Source organism: Aquarana catesbeiana, linkage group LG01, assembly GCF_042186555.1.
Source record: "Aquarana catesbeiana isolate 2022-GZ linkage group LG01, ASM4218655v1, whole genome shotgun sequence".
NCBI lineage: Eukaryota > Metazoa > Chordata > Amphibia > Anura > Ranidae > Aquarana > Aquarana catesbeiana.
In genome coordinates, this window is record NC_133324.1 from 147,804,876 (window position 1) to 147,822,849 (window position 17,974).

Genomic DNA, 17,974 nt, shown 5'->3' on the forward strand with positions numbered 1-17,974 from the left:
TGAATGGGTAGGGGTACGCTGTACCCCATACTCATTCACATAGGGTGGGGGGCCGGGATCTGGGGGCTCCCTTATTAAAGGGGGCTCCCGGATTCCGATAAGCCCCCCGCCCGCAGACCCCGACAACCAACGGCCAGGGTTGTCGGGAAGAGGCCCTTGTCCTCATCAACATGGGGACAAGGTGCTTTGGGGTGGGGGGCCGCAGCGCGCCCCCTCCCCCAAAGCACCAACCCCCCATGTTGAGGGCATGCGGCCTGGTACGGCTCAGGAGGGGGGGGGGGCGCTCGCTCGTCCCCACCCCCATTCCTGTCCGGCCGGGCTGCGTGCTCGGATAAGGGTCTGGTATGGATTGGGGGGGACCCCCACGCCGTTTTTATCGGCGTAGGGGGTTCCCCTCAAGGTCCATACCAGACCCAAGGGCCTGGTATGCTCTTGGAGGGGGAACCCATGCCGGTTTTTTATTTAAAATTTGGCGCGGAGTTCCCCCTCAAGAACATCTGAGCACAAGTCGCGTGCCAAAGTCGGATCATGCAAGACGGCGATCCGACTTTGATCCGACTTCAATGATAGTCAATAGACTGAAGTAGGATCAAAGTCGGACCAAAGTAGTACAGGGAGCATTTCTAAAGTCGGAACGACTTGTGTCGGACCAGTTAGGACGGCTCCCATAGGGAAACATTAAATTTCACACGTCATGCGACATGAGCTCCCAATGTCGGAGCGTTTGTCGGACCAGTGTGAACCCAGCCTGAAGCTCTTATTACCTGATCAATCCAAGTGATGGATCACTTACAAATCCTGATAAAGCATAAGCAACCTAAGCAAGACATGTAACAGAAATAGAATAAAATAAAATAAAAAAATTGCCACATTTTCCTCTGTCTGAGAAGAGCAATTAATTCCGTAAAGATAATTAAAGATTAACACAATGATAATGGCAGAAGAGAAGTGGGACTGAAAAGTGCTAAGTGAATTCAGTGTAGGTGGGAGGAAGTATGGGGGTAGCACTAATGAGGATGAGAAGTTCCATGTCATAGTCCTCCTGTCACACACTGCCTCCTATTGGTGTGTATTCTGTCACACGTGATGGGAAGGTCACTTCTTTCATTCTGCGACCACAGATTAACAAATGTACGGGATCTGACAAGATCAGCTCTTCTTCAATGGAAAGGAATAGGCTCTGTTTTATTGTAGCTTTTATCGGGATGGGAATTTTCCGCTCCGTTGCATGGGTATCCGCAGGACTGGAGGACAGGTGAGCAACAGAATTCATCTTGTGATCATGTGTCCTGCACTGAGGCGATGGAAGATATTAGATTTTTAATAAGAGAAGAGTGTAAAGACTTGTGAACCTGCCTATGTGAACTGTTTTACTGCAGCTAGCAGATACATTAGATCTTCGTCAATGCCTGCCGGTAGTTTCATTTAATTAAAATAGAACTGTATGATCTGGGATTAAAGGACAGAACTGTTCCCGAATCATTGAATATTTTATAAGTTTGTACAGGTTTGCTTCATTTGTAACAGTTTCTGAATGTAGCACCAACTGATATATGTAATAGTTCTTATTACTGCATTAGCTTAGGTCTCATCCCTTCCTTCTTTGTGCAGTGTTCCAGTTCACAAGGTTATAGGAATATGTGATCATAGATAAGAACACCGCAGAGAGTCAGAGCTCTGCATATAGGGCAGAGTGGACATGTGGTGATTTGTTTAATCTTCTATTAAGACGACTTTGGGTCAATAACGGATAAAAGCTTTAGTATGTTTGCCACTGCATATCCAGCACAGTTTTAATTAGCAGTTGTTTAAACCTGCTTAATAGACATGTGAGAGCAAGAAAGCGTGGAGAGCTTGTGGCATCCATTCAGTTGTTGTTTAATGCTGACATCGGGGTTGATTTACTAAAACCGGAGCACACAGAACCTGGTGCAGCTGTGCATGGTAGCCAATCAGCTTCTAACTTCAGCTTGTTCAGTTAAGCTTTGATAATAAAACCTGGAAACCGATTGGTTTCTATGCAGAGCTGCACCAGATTTCACACTCTCCAGTTTTAGTAACTCTCCCCCATTGTAGATTTGAATTAAATAGTGCACCAGTAATGTAAAGGCAAATACATTATATCCTGGTGTTTCATACATGGTTATCTGTTATCTGTGAAATAGTGATGGTATACAGTGCCTTGAAAAAGTATTCGTACCCCTTGAAATGTTCCACATTTTCTCATGTTACAACCAAAAACATAAATGTATTTTATTGGGATTTTATGTGATAGACCAACACAAAGTGGCACATAATTGTGAAGTGGAAGGAAAATATCACTTTTTTCCAAATTTTTTCCAAATAAATATGTGAAAAGTGTGGCACGCATTTGTATTCAGCCCCCCTTTACTCTTATACCCCTAACTAAAATCTAGTCATCAGAGAAGCAGCAAAGAGGCCCATGGTAACTCTGGAGGAGCTGCAGAGATCCACAGCTCAGGTGGGAGAATCTGTCCACAGGACAACTACAGGCAGTCTCCGAGTTAAGAACGGGTTAAGGACTGCCTGTTTGTTCTTAAGTCGGATTTGTTCGGAAGTAGGAATCGTATGCGCAGAACGGCGAGACGTTGTTTTCCGATGTTCTGTCAGATTGCCGCGCATGCGCAAACGTCGTTTTCCGCTGTTTTCTGATGTGCCCACCGCCAAAAAGTGGGCGCGCAGAACGTCATGCTGCCTCCCGTTCGGTGACCTCCTGTATTAGTCGTGCACTCCACAAATTTGGCCTTTATGGAAGAGTAGCAAGAAGAAAGCCATTGTTTAAGGAAAGCCATAAGAAGTCCTGTTTGCAATTTGTGAGAAGCCATGTGGGGGACACAGCAAACATGTGGAAGAAGGTGCTCTGGTTAGATGAGACCAAAATTAAACTCTTTGGCCTAAAAACAAAATGCTATGTATAGCGAAAAACTAACACTGCACATCACCCTGAACACACCATCCCCACCGTTAAACATGGTGGTGGCAGCATCATGTTATGGAGATGCTTTTCTTCAGTAGGGACATGGAAGCTGGTCAGAGTTGATGGGAAGATGGCTGGAGCCAAATACAAGGCAATCTTACAAGATAACCTGTTATGCCGCGTACACACGGTCGGACTTTTCGTCTACAAAAGTCCGACAGCCTGTCCGACAGACTTCCGACGTACCTTCGGCGGACTTGCGGCAGACTTTGTTACGAACGGACTTGCCTACACACGACCACACAAAAGTCCGACGGATTCGTACGTGATGACGTACACCGGACTAAAATAAGGAAGTTCATAGCCAGTAGCCAATAGCTGCCCTAGCATGGGTTTTTGTCCGTCGGACTAGCACACAGACGAGCGGATTTCGGGGTCCGTCGTACTTACGACGTAAAGATTTGAAGCATGTTTCAAATCTAAAGTCCGTCGGATTTGAGGCTAAAAAAGTCCGTTGAAAGTCCGGAGAAGCCCACACACGATCGGATTACCAGCCAGCTTTAGTCCGTCAGCGTCCGTTGGACTTTTGTAGACGAAAAGTCCGACCGTGTGTACGCGGCATTAGAGTCTGCAAAAGACTTGAGACTGGGTCGGAGGTTCACCTTCCAGCAGGACAACGACTCTAAACATACAGCCAGAGCCACAATGGAACGGTTTATATCAAAGCATATTCATGTGTTCGAATGGCCCAGTCAAAGTCCAGACCTAAATCCAATTGAGAATCTGTGGTAAGACTTGAAAATTGCTGTTCACAGACGCTCTCTATCCAATCTGACAGAGCTTGAGCTATTTTACAAAGAAGAATGGGCATAAATGTCACTCTCTAGATGTGCAAAGCTGGTAGAAACATCTCCAAAAAGACTTGCAGCTGTAATTGCAGAGAAAGGTGGTTCTACAAAGTATTGATTCAGTGGGGCTGAATACAAATGCACGTCACGCTTTTCACATACTGTATTTATTTGTAAACGATTTATCATTTTTATTCCACCTCATAATTATGTGCCACTTTGTGTTGGTCTATCACATAAAATCCCAATAAAATATTTTTACATTTTTGGTTGTAACATGGCAAAATGTGGAAAATTTCAAGGGGTATGAATACTTTTTTAAGGCACTGTACTTCTGTAACTTATAGCATCACACTAGTGTTGTGAATACTGTAAAATATAACACTTAGAAAGTGTTCCATGATGGACTTCACATGTAATAAAAGAAAATATACCTCTTTGGTATACGCATCAATACACAGAGCCAGTGATCCTGGTTGCAGATGAATACCTATTTATAGAAAGGAATCCTTCTGTTGTAGGCTAAGCAAATGTTAGAGGTTACGTCTGAATTCCATGATCACATAGAAGCATGATGCTGAGACTTCTAAGGTGATTATCCTAAAGGAAAGCCTCTTACATGAATACATCACAGTATAGATCAGTCCAACATCCCCATGTGAACAGTATGTAGCCAAAGTTTTCTGACATCAGCCAGGCACACCGCCATGTTGGATCTCACAACCAATCACATTTCCATTATCCTTTTCTGCCTAGCTGCTCCACTGCTGCTTGGAAGGGGTAGGGAATGTAGATGGTAAGGGATTGAGTATTTGGGGAGAGATGGATGTAGCGCTGATGGCCAACAATTCTCATTTATTTTATAGGTTAACTTATTTTGTTTATATTATATATTCCAACACATGGTAATGGTGTTCATGTCTAAGTAATATCACTCTTGGTTGTGTTTACTTCTTGGCGTTTGTGGCGATGATGATCTTCATTTACTAGAGGTTGTTTCCTGGCTGTAGTGGTGGTTTTTCCTTGGCTCTAGAAGTGGTCTAGCAGCAGTGGTCACCCATGCATTGGTCATTCACGGTACTCAGTGATGGTCTAGATTAGCATTTCTCAACCTTTTTAACACAGAGGAAACCTTGAAATAACTTTCCGGTCTCAGGGAACCTCTGCTAAAAATGACTATATCTACAACTCATGATACATTAGTGTGATGGTCAGTGGGAACAATGCTCCATACACTTGTGGTCATTGGGAGGAATGTCCCCCTTACAGATTGCTAAAACATTACTGGTGTCAGCGGGAAGTTTTCTGAGAGGCAGTAATTGTTCATTGCTCAGGGAAACCCTAGCAACTTCTGGAGGAACCCTAGGGCAGGGAATAAGTAGATTCTGTTCACTTTCTAGTAATGATAGCAAATATGCCAGAAAATATTCCACATGGTACAATCTAGACATGATAAGTGTAGCACTCCCACACCCACAGGCCACACCCCCAGGTGCTCAGGGGGCTAACATTCAAAAGCTTGAGGTAGGATCCTTGGCTTATAGTGTGGTAAAAATATTTGGGCATCACTAATTTTATGAAATTTAAAACGATTCTAAAGTTTACAATTAGCCACTTATTTTTTTTACCTCTTCTTTTTTCTTTTTACACTATTCTTTAAAAAAAGATTAAAAAATTGTGTCACTTTTATTCCTATTACAAGGAATGTAAACATCCCTTGTAACAGAACAAAAGCATGACAGGACCTCTTAAATATGAGATCTGGGGGCAAAAAGACCTCAGATCTCATATTTACACTAAAATGCAATAAAAAAAAAAAAATGGCGTTTGAAAAAAAAAATGTCGCTTCCACCCTGTAATGGTATGAAGCCGGGTGGGGGCTATCTTCCCCTCACTCAGCTCCATACCACAGAGGGAACAGGATCCGATCGCCTCTGCCGCTGGCTCCGGTAAGCAGCGGAGGGCACCAGAGCATGGCAGGAGGGGGGGGGACATTGTTCTCTCGCCACCGATAAAAGTGATCTCGCGGCGAATCCGTCGCAGAGACCACTGTTATCTGAAAGCGGACTGCCCGCTGAAGAAGAGGATACTGAGGTTATGGCAACTAGCTGCTGCCATAACAACGATATTTCTCTTCAAAGTGCCGCCGTATAATGACGGCGGGTGGTCCGTAAGTGATTAAAAAAATACCTGCTCTGTGCAATGGTTTTGCAAAGAGCAGCCCAATCCTCATCTTTTTGGGTCCCCCATTGGCAGTCCTGCTCCTCCCCCTGTCAAGTGCCCCCAATTGCAAGCCTCTTGGGGACACTCAAAGAAGGCTCACTCCAGAGCAGAGCTCTTTTGAATGGACATTGTCCATTCACACACAGAGCTTGGCTTGGCCCCACCCCCTGCTCCCTCCTCATTGGCTCACTGGCTGTGATTGACAGCTGTGTGACCCAGTGAGGAGAGAGAGACTTTGGAAAGCCCCTGCTCTCATCGCTAGATTGAGAGGTAAGTATAACGGGGGGCTGGGGGTGAGCTGCACCCAGATGTTTTTTTTTCACCTCAATGCATAGAATGCATTAAGGTAAAAAAAACCTTCTGCCTTTAGACCCACTTTAACATAGTTTAAAGGCACAGGATACTTAAGGGTAAAGGCACAGGATACTTGAAAACAACCAAAAAAAAAAAATCAGACTTTCAAACTCTACTTACATTCATAACAGAAAGTACGTTTTAGGACCAGGATCAGTAATCTGTACTCTTCAGACTGTAGATCAGCTTCATTGCTTTGTGGACAAACCACCAAACTTTCCTGCAAAGCCCACTGGCGATAGCTTCTATTTAGTTTCCCAGGATACACTTCAGTAGCAAAGTCTTCACCCCTGTCCAGTCTACTCCAGTCTAGAAATACCTTCCTACACCAAAAAATGCCTATGTAGGTAAAGGAGGTCTGTAGATAAATACAAACTTGGCGGCTCGGACCAAAGTTAAATAATGCCATACCTCCCAACATTTTGAGATGGGAATGAGGGATATCTACTAACAAATATATGTAGGCATAGGGCACGCCCCCTGCCACACCCCCTTAAATGAGAATTAACCAAAAAAAGGTTAATTAAATCCACAAGGATTTTTTTTTAGCACTACTATATTGGCTTTTAAAATGTACAAATGCAGCAATTTAGAAATTGGATGAAAGGTATAGCACTGGGAAACACTTTTTGAAAGATACAAAGTGCATTTTATATACAACTATATAGATCAGACCAAAATTAGGAGGAATGAGGGACAGAGGGACATTGCTCCAAATCAGGGACAGTCCCTCCAAATCAGGGACAGTTGGGAGCTATACCCTTGCTATAGCACAGTGGTGTAGTGGATAGCACTTTCGCCTAGCAGTAAGAAGGGTTGATGGTTCGAATCCCAACTACGACACTACCTGCCTGGAGTTTGCATGTTCTCCCTGTGCCTGCGTGGGTTTCCTTTGGGTACTCTGGTTTCCTCCCACACTCCTAAGACATGCTGGTAGGTTAATTGGATCCTGTCTAAATTGTCCCTAGTATGTATGAATGTGAGTTAGGGACCTTAGATTGTAAGCTCCTTGAGGGTAGGGACTGATGTGAATGTACAATGTATATGTATTCAACGTAAATTGACAGCGCTATATAAGTAACTGAAATAAATAAAATAAAAATAGGTATAGGACATTTACATACCTACTGAAGCTTAACTGAAAACTCCCGGAGCTGACATCTCTTTGTCCTGCTTTTTTGCTAGGTTTGCTAGCGCTGAGACACTCCCAGTCATTACAATTCACCTCCACCAGCACAGGAGCGAGGTTATCTGCATAGGCAGTTTTTTGGTAAAGATGAACTATGCCCTTGAATTAAAATCCAGGCAAACAGCTAAATATACCTATGAAATAAATCTATAGCAGCTGCTTTATCTGTGAAAGGGTATGCATTTTTGTCCATCTGTTCCTGAGACTTATACAGTTTTGGCATACAGCACATTCCTGCCTGGCCGGAGACCTGATTCTTCACTCCTCCTACCTATCACATCACTCCTTCAGTGTTACCTATAACTCTGTCGCCTCCTCTCCACTTCCTCTTTCTGTAGGGATCCCCCAAAGTTCTGTCCTCTGACCTATTCTCTTCTCTATCTACACCTCCTCACTTGGTCACTTGATAACATCCCATGGCTTTAAAGAAGAGCTCCAGGCTCCTTCAGAAAGATGAAAAGCCTGCGGCTACAAGTACTCTAGCTGCTGACTTTTAATATTAGGACACTTACCTGTCCAGGAATCCAGCGGTGTCCTCACCCGAGACGATTTTCCAATCGGCTATCAGGTGCTGCCGGCTCATCTCCATGAAGGGAAACTGTCAGTGAAGCCTTGCTGCTTCTTAGCCGGTTCTCCACTGTGCATGCATGAAGTGCGCTGCACTCTGTGAATAGGCCGGCTGCGGGGGAAGGAGAGGAGGCTGAACTTCCGTCTGAGTTTTCCATGGCAAACTCAGCTGGAAGTGGGAGCGGGTACCTGTCAAAACCAGGTACCCGTTCCCCCCCAAAAGGTGCCAAATTTGGCAGCGGAGGGGGGAGGAGGCAGACAAGCTGAGCTTTCCCTTTTGGGAGGAGCTCCGCTTTAAGTAGCCTCTCTATGCTGATGACACCCAAATCTATCTCTCTACTCCTCACGTCACTCCTTCAGTCTCCTCTCGCATTACTAACTTACTAACTGACATATCAGCATGGATGTCACACCACTTCCTCAAACTCAATCTTTCTAAAACTGAGCTAATAATATTCCCTCCTGCCTGTGCCCCCTCCCCTGACTTCTCTATCAAAATCATTAATAAAGCTATCAGTCCCTCCCCTCATACCGGGGTGCTGGGTGTAATCCTAGACTCTGACCTGTCCTTTCACCTCCAAATCTAATTACTGTCCAAATCTTGTAGACTTCACCTCCATAACATCTCTAAAATACACCCCTTTTTAACTGTTGAAACCACTAAGCAACTTATTCACTCCCTTGTTATCTCTCACCTTAACTACTGTAATGCCGCGTACACACGACCGGACTTTACGGCATACTTTGCCCGGCAGACTTTTCGACAGACTTTACGACGGACTTTCCGAATGAACAGACTTGCCTACACATGATCAACCAAAGTCCAACGGATTCATACGTGATGACGTACGACCGGACTAAAACAAGGAAGTTCATAGCCAGTAGCCAATAGCTGCCCTAGCCTCGGTTTTTGTCCGTCGGACTAGCATACAGACGAGCGGACTTTTCGACCGGACTCGAGTCCGTCGGATGGATTTGAAACATGTTTCAAATCTAAGTCCGTCAAACTTTTGATAAAACAAAGTCCACTGGAGCCGACACACGATCGAATTGTCCGACAAAATTCGGTACGCCGGACCAAGTATGCCGTAAAGTCCGATCGTGTGTACGCGGCATAACTCCCTCCTCGTAGGCCTACCTCTCATGGGCTATCCCCTCCTCAGTCTATCTTGAATGTTGTTGCCAGACTCATCCACATTACCACAACCGTTCAGTGTCCACCACTACTCTCTGCCAACTCCTCCACTGGCTTCCCATTGCCCAACAAATAAGATTCAAAACACTAACAATAATATACAAAGCCATTTACAACTCTACCCCAAGCTACATCACCAATCTTATCTCCAAATATCACCCAAACTGACCTCTTTGCTCCTCCCAAGACCTCCTGCTCGCTAGCTCCCTTGTCTCCTCTTCCCATGCTCGTCTCCAGGATTTCGCTAGAGCTTCTCCCTTCCTCAGGAACTCCCTACCCCAATCTGTCCAACTATCTCCTACTCTGTCCACTTTTAGGCGATCCCCGAAGACTCATCTCTTCAGGAAAGCCTACAGGTTATTATTAACTAAAATGTCTTCAGTTAATAACCAAATGTTCTATTTCTCCCATCAATTCATTCCTCACAGTTATTACCTTTTGTTCCACCAGCCCCTCCCTACAAGATTGTAAGCTCCAAGAGCAGTGCCCTCCTATCCCTCTCATTCTGTCTCTGTTTTTATTGTAGAGCTCTACGCAAACAGTTGGCACTATATAAATCCTGTATAATAATAATAGTCCATACAAAAATAATCCATAGACATCCACCACGTAAAGTGATTGTAAACACTCACCTTGTAAAACAACCCATTCCGTTTAAAATAGAAATGAAAGGCAAAACAATTGCGTATACATATAAAAAACATTATAAATACATTGTTCCCTTTTTATTTATAAATGATCATATTCCCTTTGTTCCCAGCTGCATAAGAGAAGAGCAGCCTGAGTTCCCAGCACAGCTAGAGAACTGACCACAGTATGTTATCATGCTTAGTGTGATCAGTTTGTAATAGGAAAGCAGAGAGACTGGCGGGAACACCAGGGATTTCACACAAAGGAAGCACTACGAAGAGAACAGGAGAATTTTTTATACAAGTATATGGTACAGCAAGCACAGATCAGGAATATGAAATGTTGGGTTTACATATTCTCTAATGGCCCTGTAATCTATTTTTCATGAAATCTTTTCTTACTGTGTTTTTCTGCCTATTTGTAACATCCCCCTGAGCTCCTGAACCTCTCCTTTACCCCCTAACTTCTGGCAATTGCAAAGGGGGTGGTTGCAGAAGGATTTTAATTAAATTCAGCACTTTGAAGAGTTGTAAAAAAGATTGCAGATAAACAAGTAAAACTTATATAGGAGGATTTGTTTCATCTTTGTGTATCATCTGAGGCTATTCACTTCACTGGGTATATAAAAGGGTTTACAATCACTTTAAAGAGCATTTTCAAATCTGGAATTGTCATTATAATAATTAAAATATATATAAACTGTACAAACTGACTTCTCTTTTTTTGGCCCCATATTTGCCTGTTAAATACAGTATATCATTGAAACATTTTTGTGATATCTGTTCTATAAAAAATACCTGTTGAGCATACCTCCCAACTTTTTGAGATGGGAATGAGGGACACCTATCAGCAAAAGTATGCAGGCATAGGACACACCCATTGTCACGCCCCCTGAAAGAAGAATTGTACAAAAAATAAAAGATTAGTTAAACCCACAGGTGCTTTTTTTACCACTACTATTCTTTTATATTAACTTTTGGAATTTACAAATACAACAATTTAGAAATCAGATGAAATGTTTAGCACTGGGAAACACTTTTTGATAGATAAAAGGTGCATTTTATCTACATCTATATAGATCAGACCAAAATGAGGGACAAATGAGGAGGAATGTTGGACAGAGGGACATTGCTCCAAATCAGGGACAGTCCCTCAAAATCAGGGACAGTTGGGAGCTATGCTGGTTATTCAGGTATCGCTGGCTGTTGCTGTCACAGGCAGAGTGCACTCCGCCTGTGACAGGAGTCGGCACTATACAGGAAGCATCGGCTAATGCTGCTCTGCTCCGCACTTGCTTGCTTCCTCTACCACTGGCTTCATTCACAACATTTATGCTCTGGGATAACGGGTCAGGAACTCATGTTCTGGGCTTGCCGACCCGCTATCATAGAGCAGGAGGTTGCGGGCCACATCAGAGGGCTCCCTGGGCCACTGGTTGGGCACCCCTGGGGTAGAGCAACACTTTGTATTTATTATTTTTCTGTACTTGCATGGACTTTAATCACTTTTCTGTTAAAACAATAATTTTTTTGGTAGAAAATTATTTACACCCCCAATCAGTTACATATATTTTCTCAAAGCAGAGGTTCTGTAAAATTAAATGGTGGCAGTTGCAATTTCTTTATGAAAGACAAGGGGTTAAATAGATAAACCATGGTAAAAAGTGCATGTGTTGCAGAGCTGTACTGCATTTCATTTTTTTCTGCCCTGCCATACACTTTACTTTAAGGCCTGGTTCACACCTATGCAGGTTGCAGTTTGCATATTCCAGGTGCATTTTGCATTTTTCAATACACATTTTTGATCCATTCAAGTCTATGGAATCAAAAACACAACCTGCCGGTCCCTGGCCCTTTCCATGGAATGCACAGATGTGAACATGACCCATAGGAAACCATGGTAAGTCGACTGTAGTGTGTTTCTGCAAAACGAAAAACGTACTAGAAAAATGCATAGGTACGAACCAGGTCTAAAGTATAACTTTGTGTTCCCGTATAGGATATTAACCCTCTCTCTTTGTCCTGTTTACCAATATCATTGAAAGAAAATCACTAATTTTGGGGTGTTCCCAGAAAAGTAATAGAGGAGAAATCTTCAGATGGGGACACTAGTTCTGGTGACCTGGGGGTCCCCAAGGAATTCCCTTAATTTGCAGGGATTTCTTCTCACTTCCTGTTCAGCTATGGCACAGGAAAACTTTGCAATGGGACACAGATGGCGGAAAAAAAAATCTGACAGGGGTTATAATCCTCCCTTAATCTATCCATGATGAAAAAAAAAGTTTTGCACTCACAATAAATTTCTCAGGATCTGGTATCCATGGATCACATACAACCAACCTTCCAGATTCAGTACTATACTTCTTTCAATTTAGCGGTCTTCCGTGCTCCCCCCCCCGTTGGACTCCTTCCTTTCTTTCTTCCTTTTCTTTTCTCTCTTTTTTCTCTTATTCCTCAGCTTCTGTTCGAACACTTTTTTCCTTTTTATGTAAAAATGTTTTTAAATCACACCTGGCCACCAGGTGTGGGTTTGGTGAGGATGGTTGCAGTGATTGACATTTGGTAACTTGTACACAGTTCACTTGTGTACATATGAACCCCCCCCTTTTTTTGTCACTCTGGGCCTTCAGGTTTTAGTCCAACATACGGAACAGTTTGGAGCATTAAGTGCTCCACATCATGGACTCAAGACGTTGTATTCTATATTGGAGAAATATGTATTATTCTTATTGTGTCCCTCTATTGGGATCTTTTCTGTTATGCTTTCTTGCAAACTAACCTGTTGAATTTATTTTTTCTACAAATAAAATACTTTTGGAAAAGATAAAAAAGTTTTACCCATAGTTCTGCTTTAAGAATAACTTAGTTTATTTACTAAATTACACTTCCTCATTGGGCAATACAGACATTGCAAGTTTTGTTAACTTGTGGAATCTAGGAACTGCAGAATGTGCAAGCCACTTCAGACTACATCACTGCTGTGCAGATGCAGGAGATAACGAAGAACAAACCAATTCAGAACATTAGTTTATATCATGCTTTCATTTGCTGCTTAAAGTGTATATTAAGTTTACGTTTCTATTTACTGTAATATCCATTAGTATTATAATAATACATGTTAATAAAATAAATCCTCTCTTTCTTAAGGGGTTTCTAGTTCAGGAATAAGATAAGCTACAAAACCAACCTGCTTAATGGATAACACAGCCTATTAAGGAGGACTTGACACTAAATAGCACTAATAAGCCTTCCTAACCAGATTCGGTGTAGCGATTAGGGTGATTTGGATAAGACCCACACTTTTGTTTAGCTATTGCATATTGTGTTTCTGCTGCACCATCTGCTGGTAGACTAGGTATACAAATATATAAAACACCGTTCTCGTGTATTTCATTTATTGCTATTTATTAAGTGTGGGACAGTGCATAAACTATGTGCCAGTAAGCAAATACAGTGCCTTGAAAAAGTATTCATACCCCTTGAAATGTTACACATTTTGCCATGTTACAACCAAAAATGTAAATGCATTTTATTGGGATTTTAGGTGATAGATCAACACAAAGTGGCACATAATTATTAAGTGGAAGGAAAATGATAAATGATTTACAAAATGTTTTATGAATAAATATCTGAAAATTGTGGCGTGCATTTGTATTCAACCTAAAATAAAAACCCACAAAAAGGGTTAACGCTACGCTAGAAAAATATATATTGATAGATGATTTGTAGAAGCCGCCAGCACTAAAAGTCTAATACTAAACTCCAAAACATCAGAAAAACAGAATGAGTGCAGCGCTAAAACTAAAATTTGAGTTATATATCATACTAAAAATAACCATAAAGAAGTGATTGATCCACCAGAAATAAATGAATTATAAAAGAAGAGAACAAGTCTCCCATAGAAGACAGAGACAGATGCCTCACCTTATACCACAAGTGAAAAATAATTAAATAAAGTAATAAAAAATATGTCCCAATTATAAATGTTACAAAAACTCAAAAATAGTCCATAAGTAAAGTGAGTTGATGACCAAAGTGCATATAATCAGAAGAGATGTGACATAAGTGAATCCAGCATCCAATGTGATTCGCACCCAAGTGAGGTATGAGGCTCCTTACCAGCTCGAGGTGACCACCATAACAGTGATCTCACCAGGCATTTGGGAAATTATCAGGTCACCCACAAACCTATGCCGATCTTTCCAGTAGTAAATGTGGTACTCAGAAGACAAAATCAAGAAAAGCTCCCATAGCGTAAAATTGCAAAACAGTCCCCAATCCCCAGACGACGTCCTATCGTGACGAAACGCGTAAGGAGGAGCCTGTGACGCTGACGTCATTACGTTTTTTCTGAGATCGATGGGACATACACAGCAAGCAGGCGGAAGCTCGTGGAGACGCCGCGATTGTTATGTTTGGCTATACGCTGTCTATGAAGGAAGATTCTTGTAAGTGCAAACTTTTAGCATAATAAATCATACTGTTTTGCAATTTTACGCTATGGGAGCTTTTCTTGATTTTGTCTTCTGAGTACCACATTTACTACTGGAAAGATCGGCATAGGTTTGTGGGTGACCTGATAATTTCCCAAATGCCTGGTGAGATCACTGTTATGGTGGTCACCTCGAGCTGGTAAGGAGCCTCATACCTCACTTGGGTGCGAATCACATTGGATGCTGGATTCACTTATGTCACATCTCTTCTGATTATATGCACTTTGGTCATCAACTCACTTTACTTATGGACTATTTTTGAGTTTTTGTAACATTTATAATTGGGACATATTTTTTATTACTTTATTTAATTATTTTTCACTTGTGGTATAAGGTGAGGCATCTGTCTCTGTCTTCTATGGGAGACTTGTTCTCTTCTTTTATAATTCATTTATTTCTGGTGGATCAATCACTTCTTTATGGTTATTTGCATTCAACCCCCTGAGTCAATACTTTATAGAATCACCTTTTGCTGCAATTACAGCTGCAAGTCTTTTTGGAGATGTCTCTACCAGCTTTGCACATCTAGGAGAGTAAACTTTTTGCCCATTCTTCCTTGCAAAATAGTTCAAGCTCTGTCAGATTGGATGGAGAGCATCTGTGAACAGAAAGTCTTGTCACAGATTCTCAATTGGATTTAGGCCTGGACTTTGCCTGGGCGATTCTAACACATGAATATGCTTCGATCTAAACCATTCCATTGTAGCTCTGGTTGTATGTTTACTGTTGTTGCCGTGCTGGAAGGTGAACCTCCGCCACCAGTCTCAAGTCTTTTGCAGACTCTAACAGGTTTTCTTCTAAGATTGCCCTGTATTTGGCTCCATCAAACTTCCCATCAATTCTGACTAGCTTCCGTGTCCCTGCTGAAGAAAAGCATCCCCACAACATGATGCTGCCACCACCATGTATCATGGTGGGGATGGTGTGTTCATGGTGATGTGCAGTGTTAGTTTTCCGCCACACATAGCGTTGTGCTTTTAGGCCAAAAAGTTCAATTTTGGTCTCATCTGACTAGAGCACCTTCTTCCACATGTTTGCTGTGTCCCCCACATGGCTTCTTGCGAACTGCAAACAGGACTTCTTATGGCTTTCTTTCAACAGTGGCTTTCTTCTTGCCACTCTTCCATAAAGGCCAGATTTGTGGAGTGCACAGCTAATAGTTGTCCTGTGGACAGATTCTCCCACCTGAGCTGTGGATCTCTGCAGCTCCCTTAGAGTTACCATGGGCCTCTTGGCTGCTTCTCTGATGAATGCTCTCCTTGCCCGGCCTGTCAGTTTTGGTGGACAGCCATGTCTTGGTAGGTTTTGCAGTTATGCCATACACTTTCCATTTTTGGATGATGGATTGAACAGTGCTCTGTGAGATGTTCAAAGCTTGGGATTTTTTTATAACTTAACCCTACTTTAAACTTCTCCACAACTTTATCCCTGACCTATCTGATGTGTTCCTTGGCCTTCGCGATGCTGTTTGTTCCATAAGGTTCTCTAACAAACTTCTGAGGGCTTCACAGAACAGCTATATTTATTAAATTACATTAAACGATGTAATGATTAAATTACACACAAGTGAACTCTACTTTACTCTAATTTACTAAGTAGGTGACTTCTGAAGGCAATTGGTTCCACTAGATTTTAGTTAGGGGTATCAGAGTAAAGGGGGCTGAATACAAATGCACGCCAAACTTTTCAGTTATTTATTTGTAAAAACTTTGGAAAACCAATTATCATTTTCCTTCCACCTCCCGATTATGTGCCACTTTGTGTTGGTCTATCACAAAAAAAACACAGTAAAATACATTTACGTTTTTGGTTGTAACATGACAAATGTGGAAAATTTCAACTGGTATGAATGCTTTTTCAAGGCACTGTATACACAAGACAGATACAATGTAAACGATTAATATGGGGGGGTCATAAGAGCAATTAAAAATGCTACTGACGTGACTAAAAATACAAACTCTCTGGCTGTCAAACTAACCCTCTGGTACATTGCTTTTTGAGTCACTGAGAACAGTTATGCAGTTCTGACTTCACTTGCTGCCTACTTGATCCAGGTCAGTGACACAGATAAGAAAGACAGTCAGCAAATAGTCTTTTCTGAACAATGTAAACGTAACAACCTAGGTGTTCCTATCATGACAGGTTTTCATTAATTTACTCTTCTTACAAAATATATTTTTCTTCTTTTATTAGGACTATTATCAAGTAAGTGTCTGGAAACCTAATTGGTCAGTTCTGGGTATATACTTTTTTTGCATTAACTGGTGGTTCATAAGCTTTAGAGTTACCCTATGTCCTCATATTTGGCTCAAATTGATGGCAAGTCATGCTAATACCCTTTCATTGCATTTTTTCCAAATATGTCTGTGAATAATCCAGCTGGAAATGGTGATACCACTGATCATTAAGCTAAGTAATATATGGCATGTTAAGGGATTTTAGGTGGAAGATTTCTCCTCTGCAATCCGAGTTTTGTTTTTCTAAAGCCATCAAGTTATTGTATATACCACCATCCAACCAAAACTGCTAAATCTTAATTTGTTTGGACATACCTTTAAAAACATTGAGTTGGCATGGGACAAAGCATCTGCTCAAGCCCTATATCAGCACCATAAATAAGCAATGCCAACCCACTCTAACCAAGTTTTTTTTACCTGATCCATACACTTTCTCTGGTACCTTATTAGCTCCGTGAACAGCTTTCATTATATGATATTCCCAATGCTGTGAAACAGAGTTCTCCACACATCTCGGAGATCAGATTCAACCAATTCAGTTAGTCCACTTTGGCATAATGCAATGAATTTTTTGTCACACAAACTAAAATACATTTTAAAGTCTTCTTTAGATGTAAATGAATATATGATAATATTTGGGTTATTTCAAATAGTTTTTGTCATTGGTCACCCTTTAAAAGACATTTTGTCTAGTTTTCAAGCGTTATTAGGTTATTTTTAACTTCATTCCATTTCTTATAATGTGGAGAAGACGCTTCAAGAATGTACCCAAAAAGCAGTAGGCTTATACTGCATGCTGTTCCATAATGAAGCTAAAGTCAACAGACAGACCATTTCTGCTGACATTCAGGCAGTTTATTGGCATTCAGCTGATTTCCAACCATCTGAAGAAGCTGGGAGGCAAGCAAATGTGTAACTGTTTTATCTGCATCGATACAATTTTTATCAATTGAATTTTCCCCAAACTAAGGAACTCTACCAACATTTTAACAATACATGGGTATTAATCCGCTAATAACAGAATATCAAGTCTCCTAGGTAATCTGCAACCACCCAGAACATTCTGAAAACATGTTAAACTGTAGCCATTATCAAAATGGCCTATTCAAGTGTCCATGTGGATGCGGACCAGTTAATCACTGAGATCTAAGCTAGACCAGGAATTTATGATCTCAAATCTCCAGTTTATTCAAACAAGTTTGTAGAAGACCACCTCTAGGAATATGTGTGCAGCGCTGTCTTCAAGAACTGGGACAGACTGGACAGCAATGAAAAAGCCGACAAAGGTATGTAAACTTTAC

General features: G+C 41.7%; 1 protein-coding gene across 5 annotated transcripts in view; it reads left to right on the plus strand.

Moving 5' to 3' along the window:
- The first annotated feature begins 387 nt into the window (after positions 1–387).
- LOC141135725 (V-type proton ATPase subunit S1-like protein) overlaps positions 388–17,974 on the plus strand; it is a 101,375-nt gene continuing 83,788 nt past the window's right edge. For 2 of the 5 annotated variants that reach the window (XM_073624455.1, XM_073624454.1), the window contains exon 1: positions 388–1,255. Coding sequence is in view for 1 of the 5 variants with exons in the window: in XM_073624453.1 (XP_073480554.1) it covers positions 1,164–1,255 (92 nt within the window). In the remaining 4 variants the exon portion in view is untranslated. The remainder of the gene's footprint in view (positions 1,256–17,974) is intronic. The other 3 variants (XM_073624456.1, XM_073624457.1, XM_073624453.1) reach the window with 3 other exon arrangements.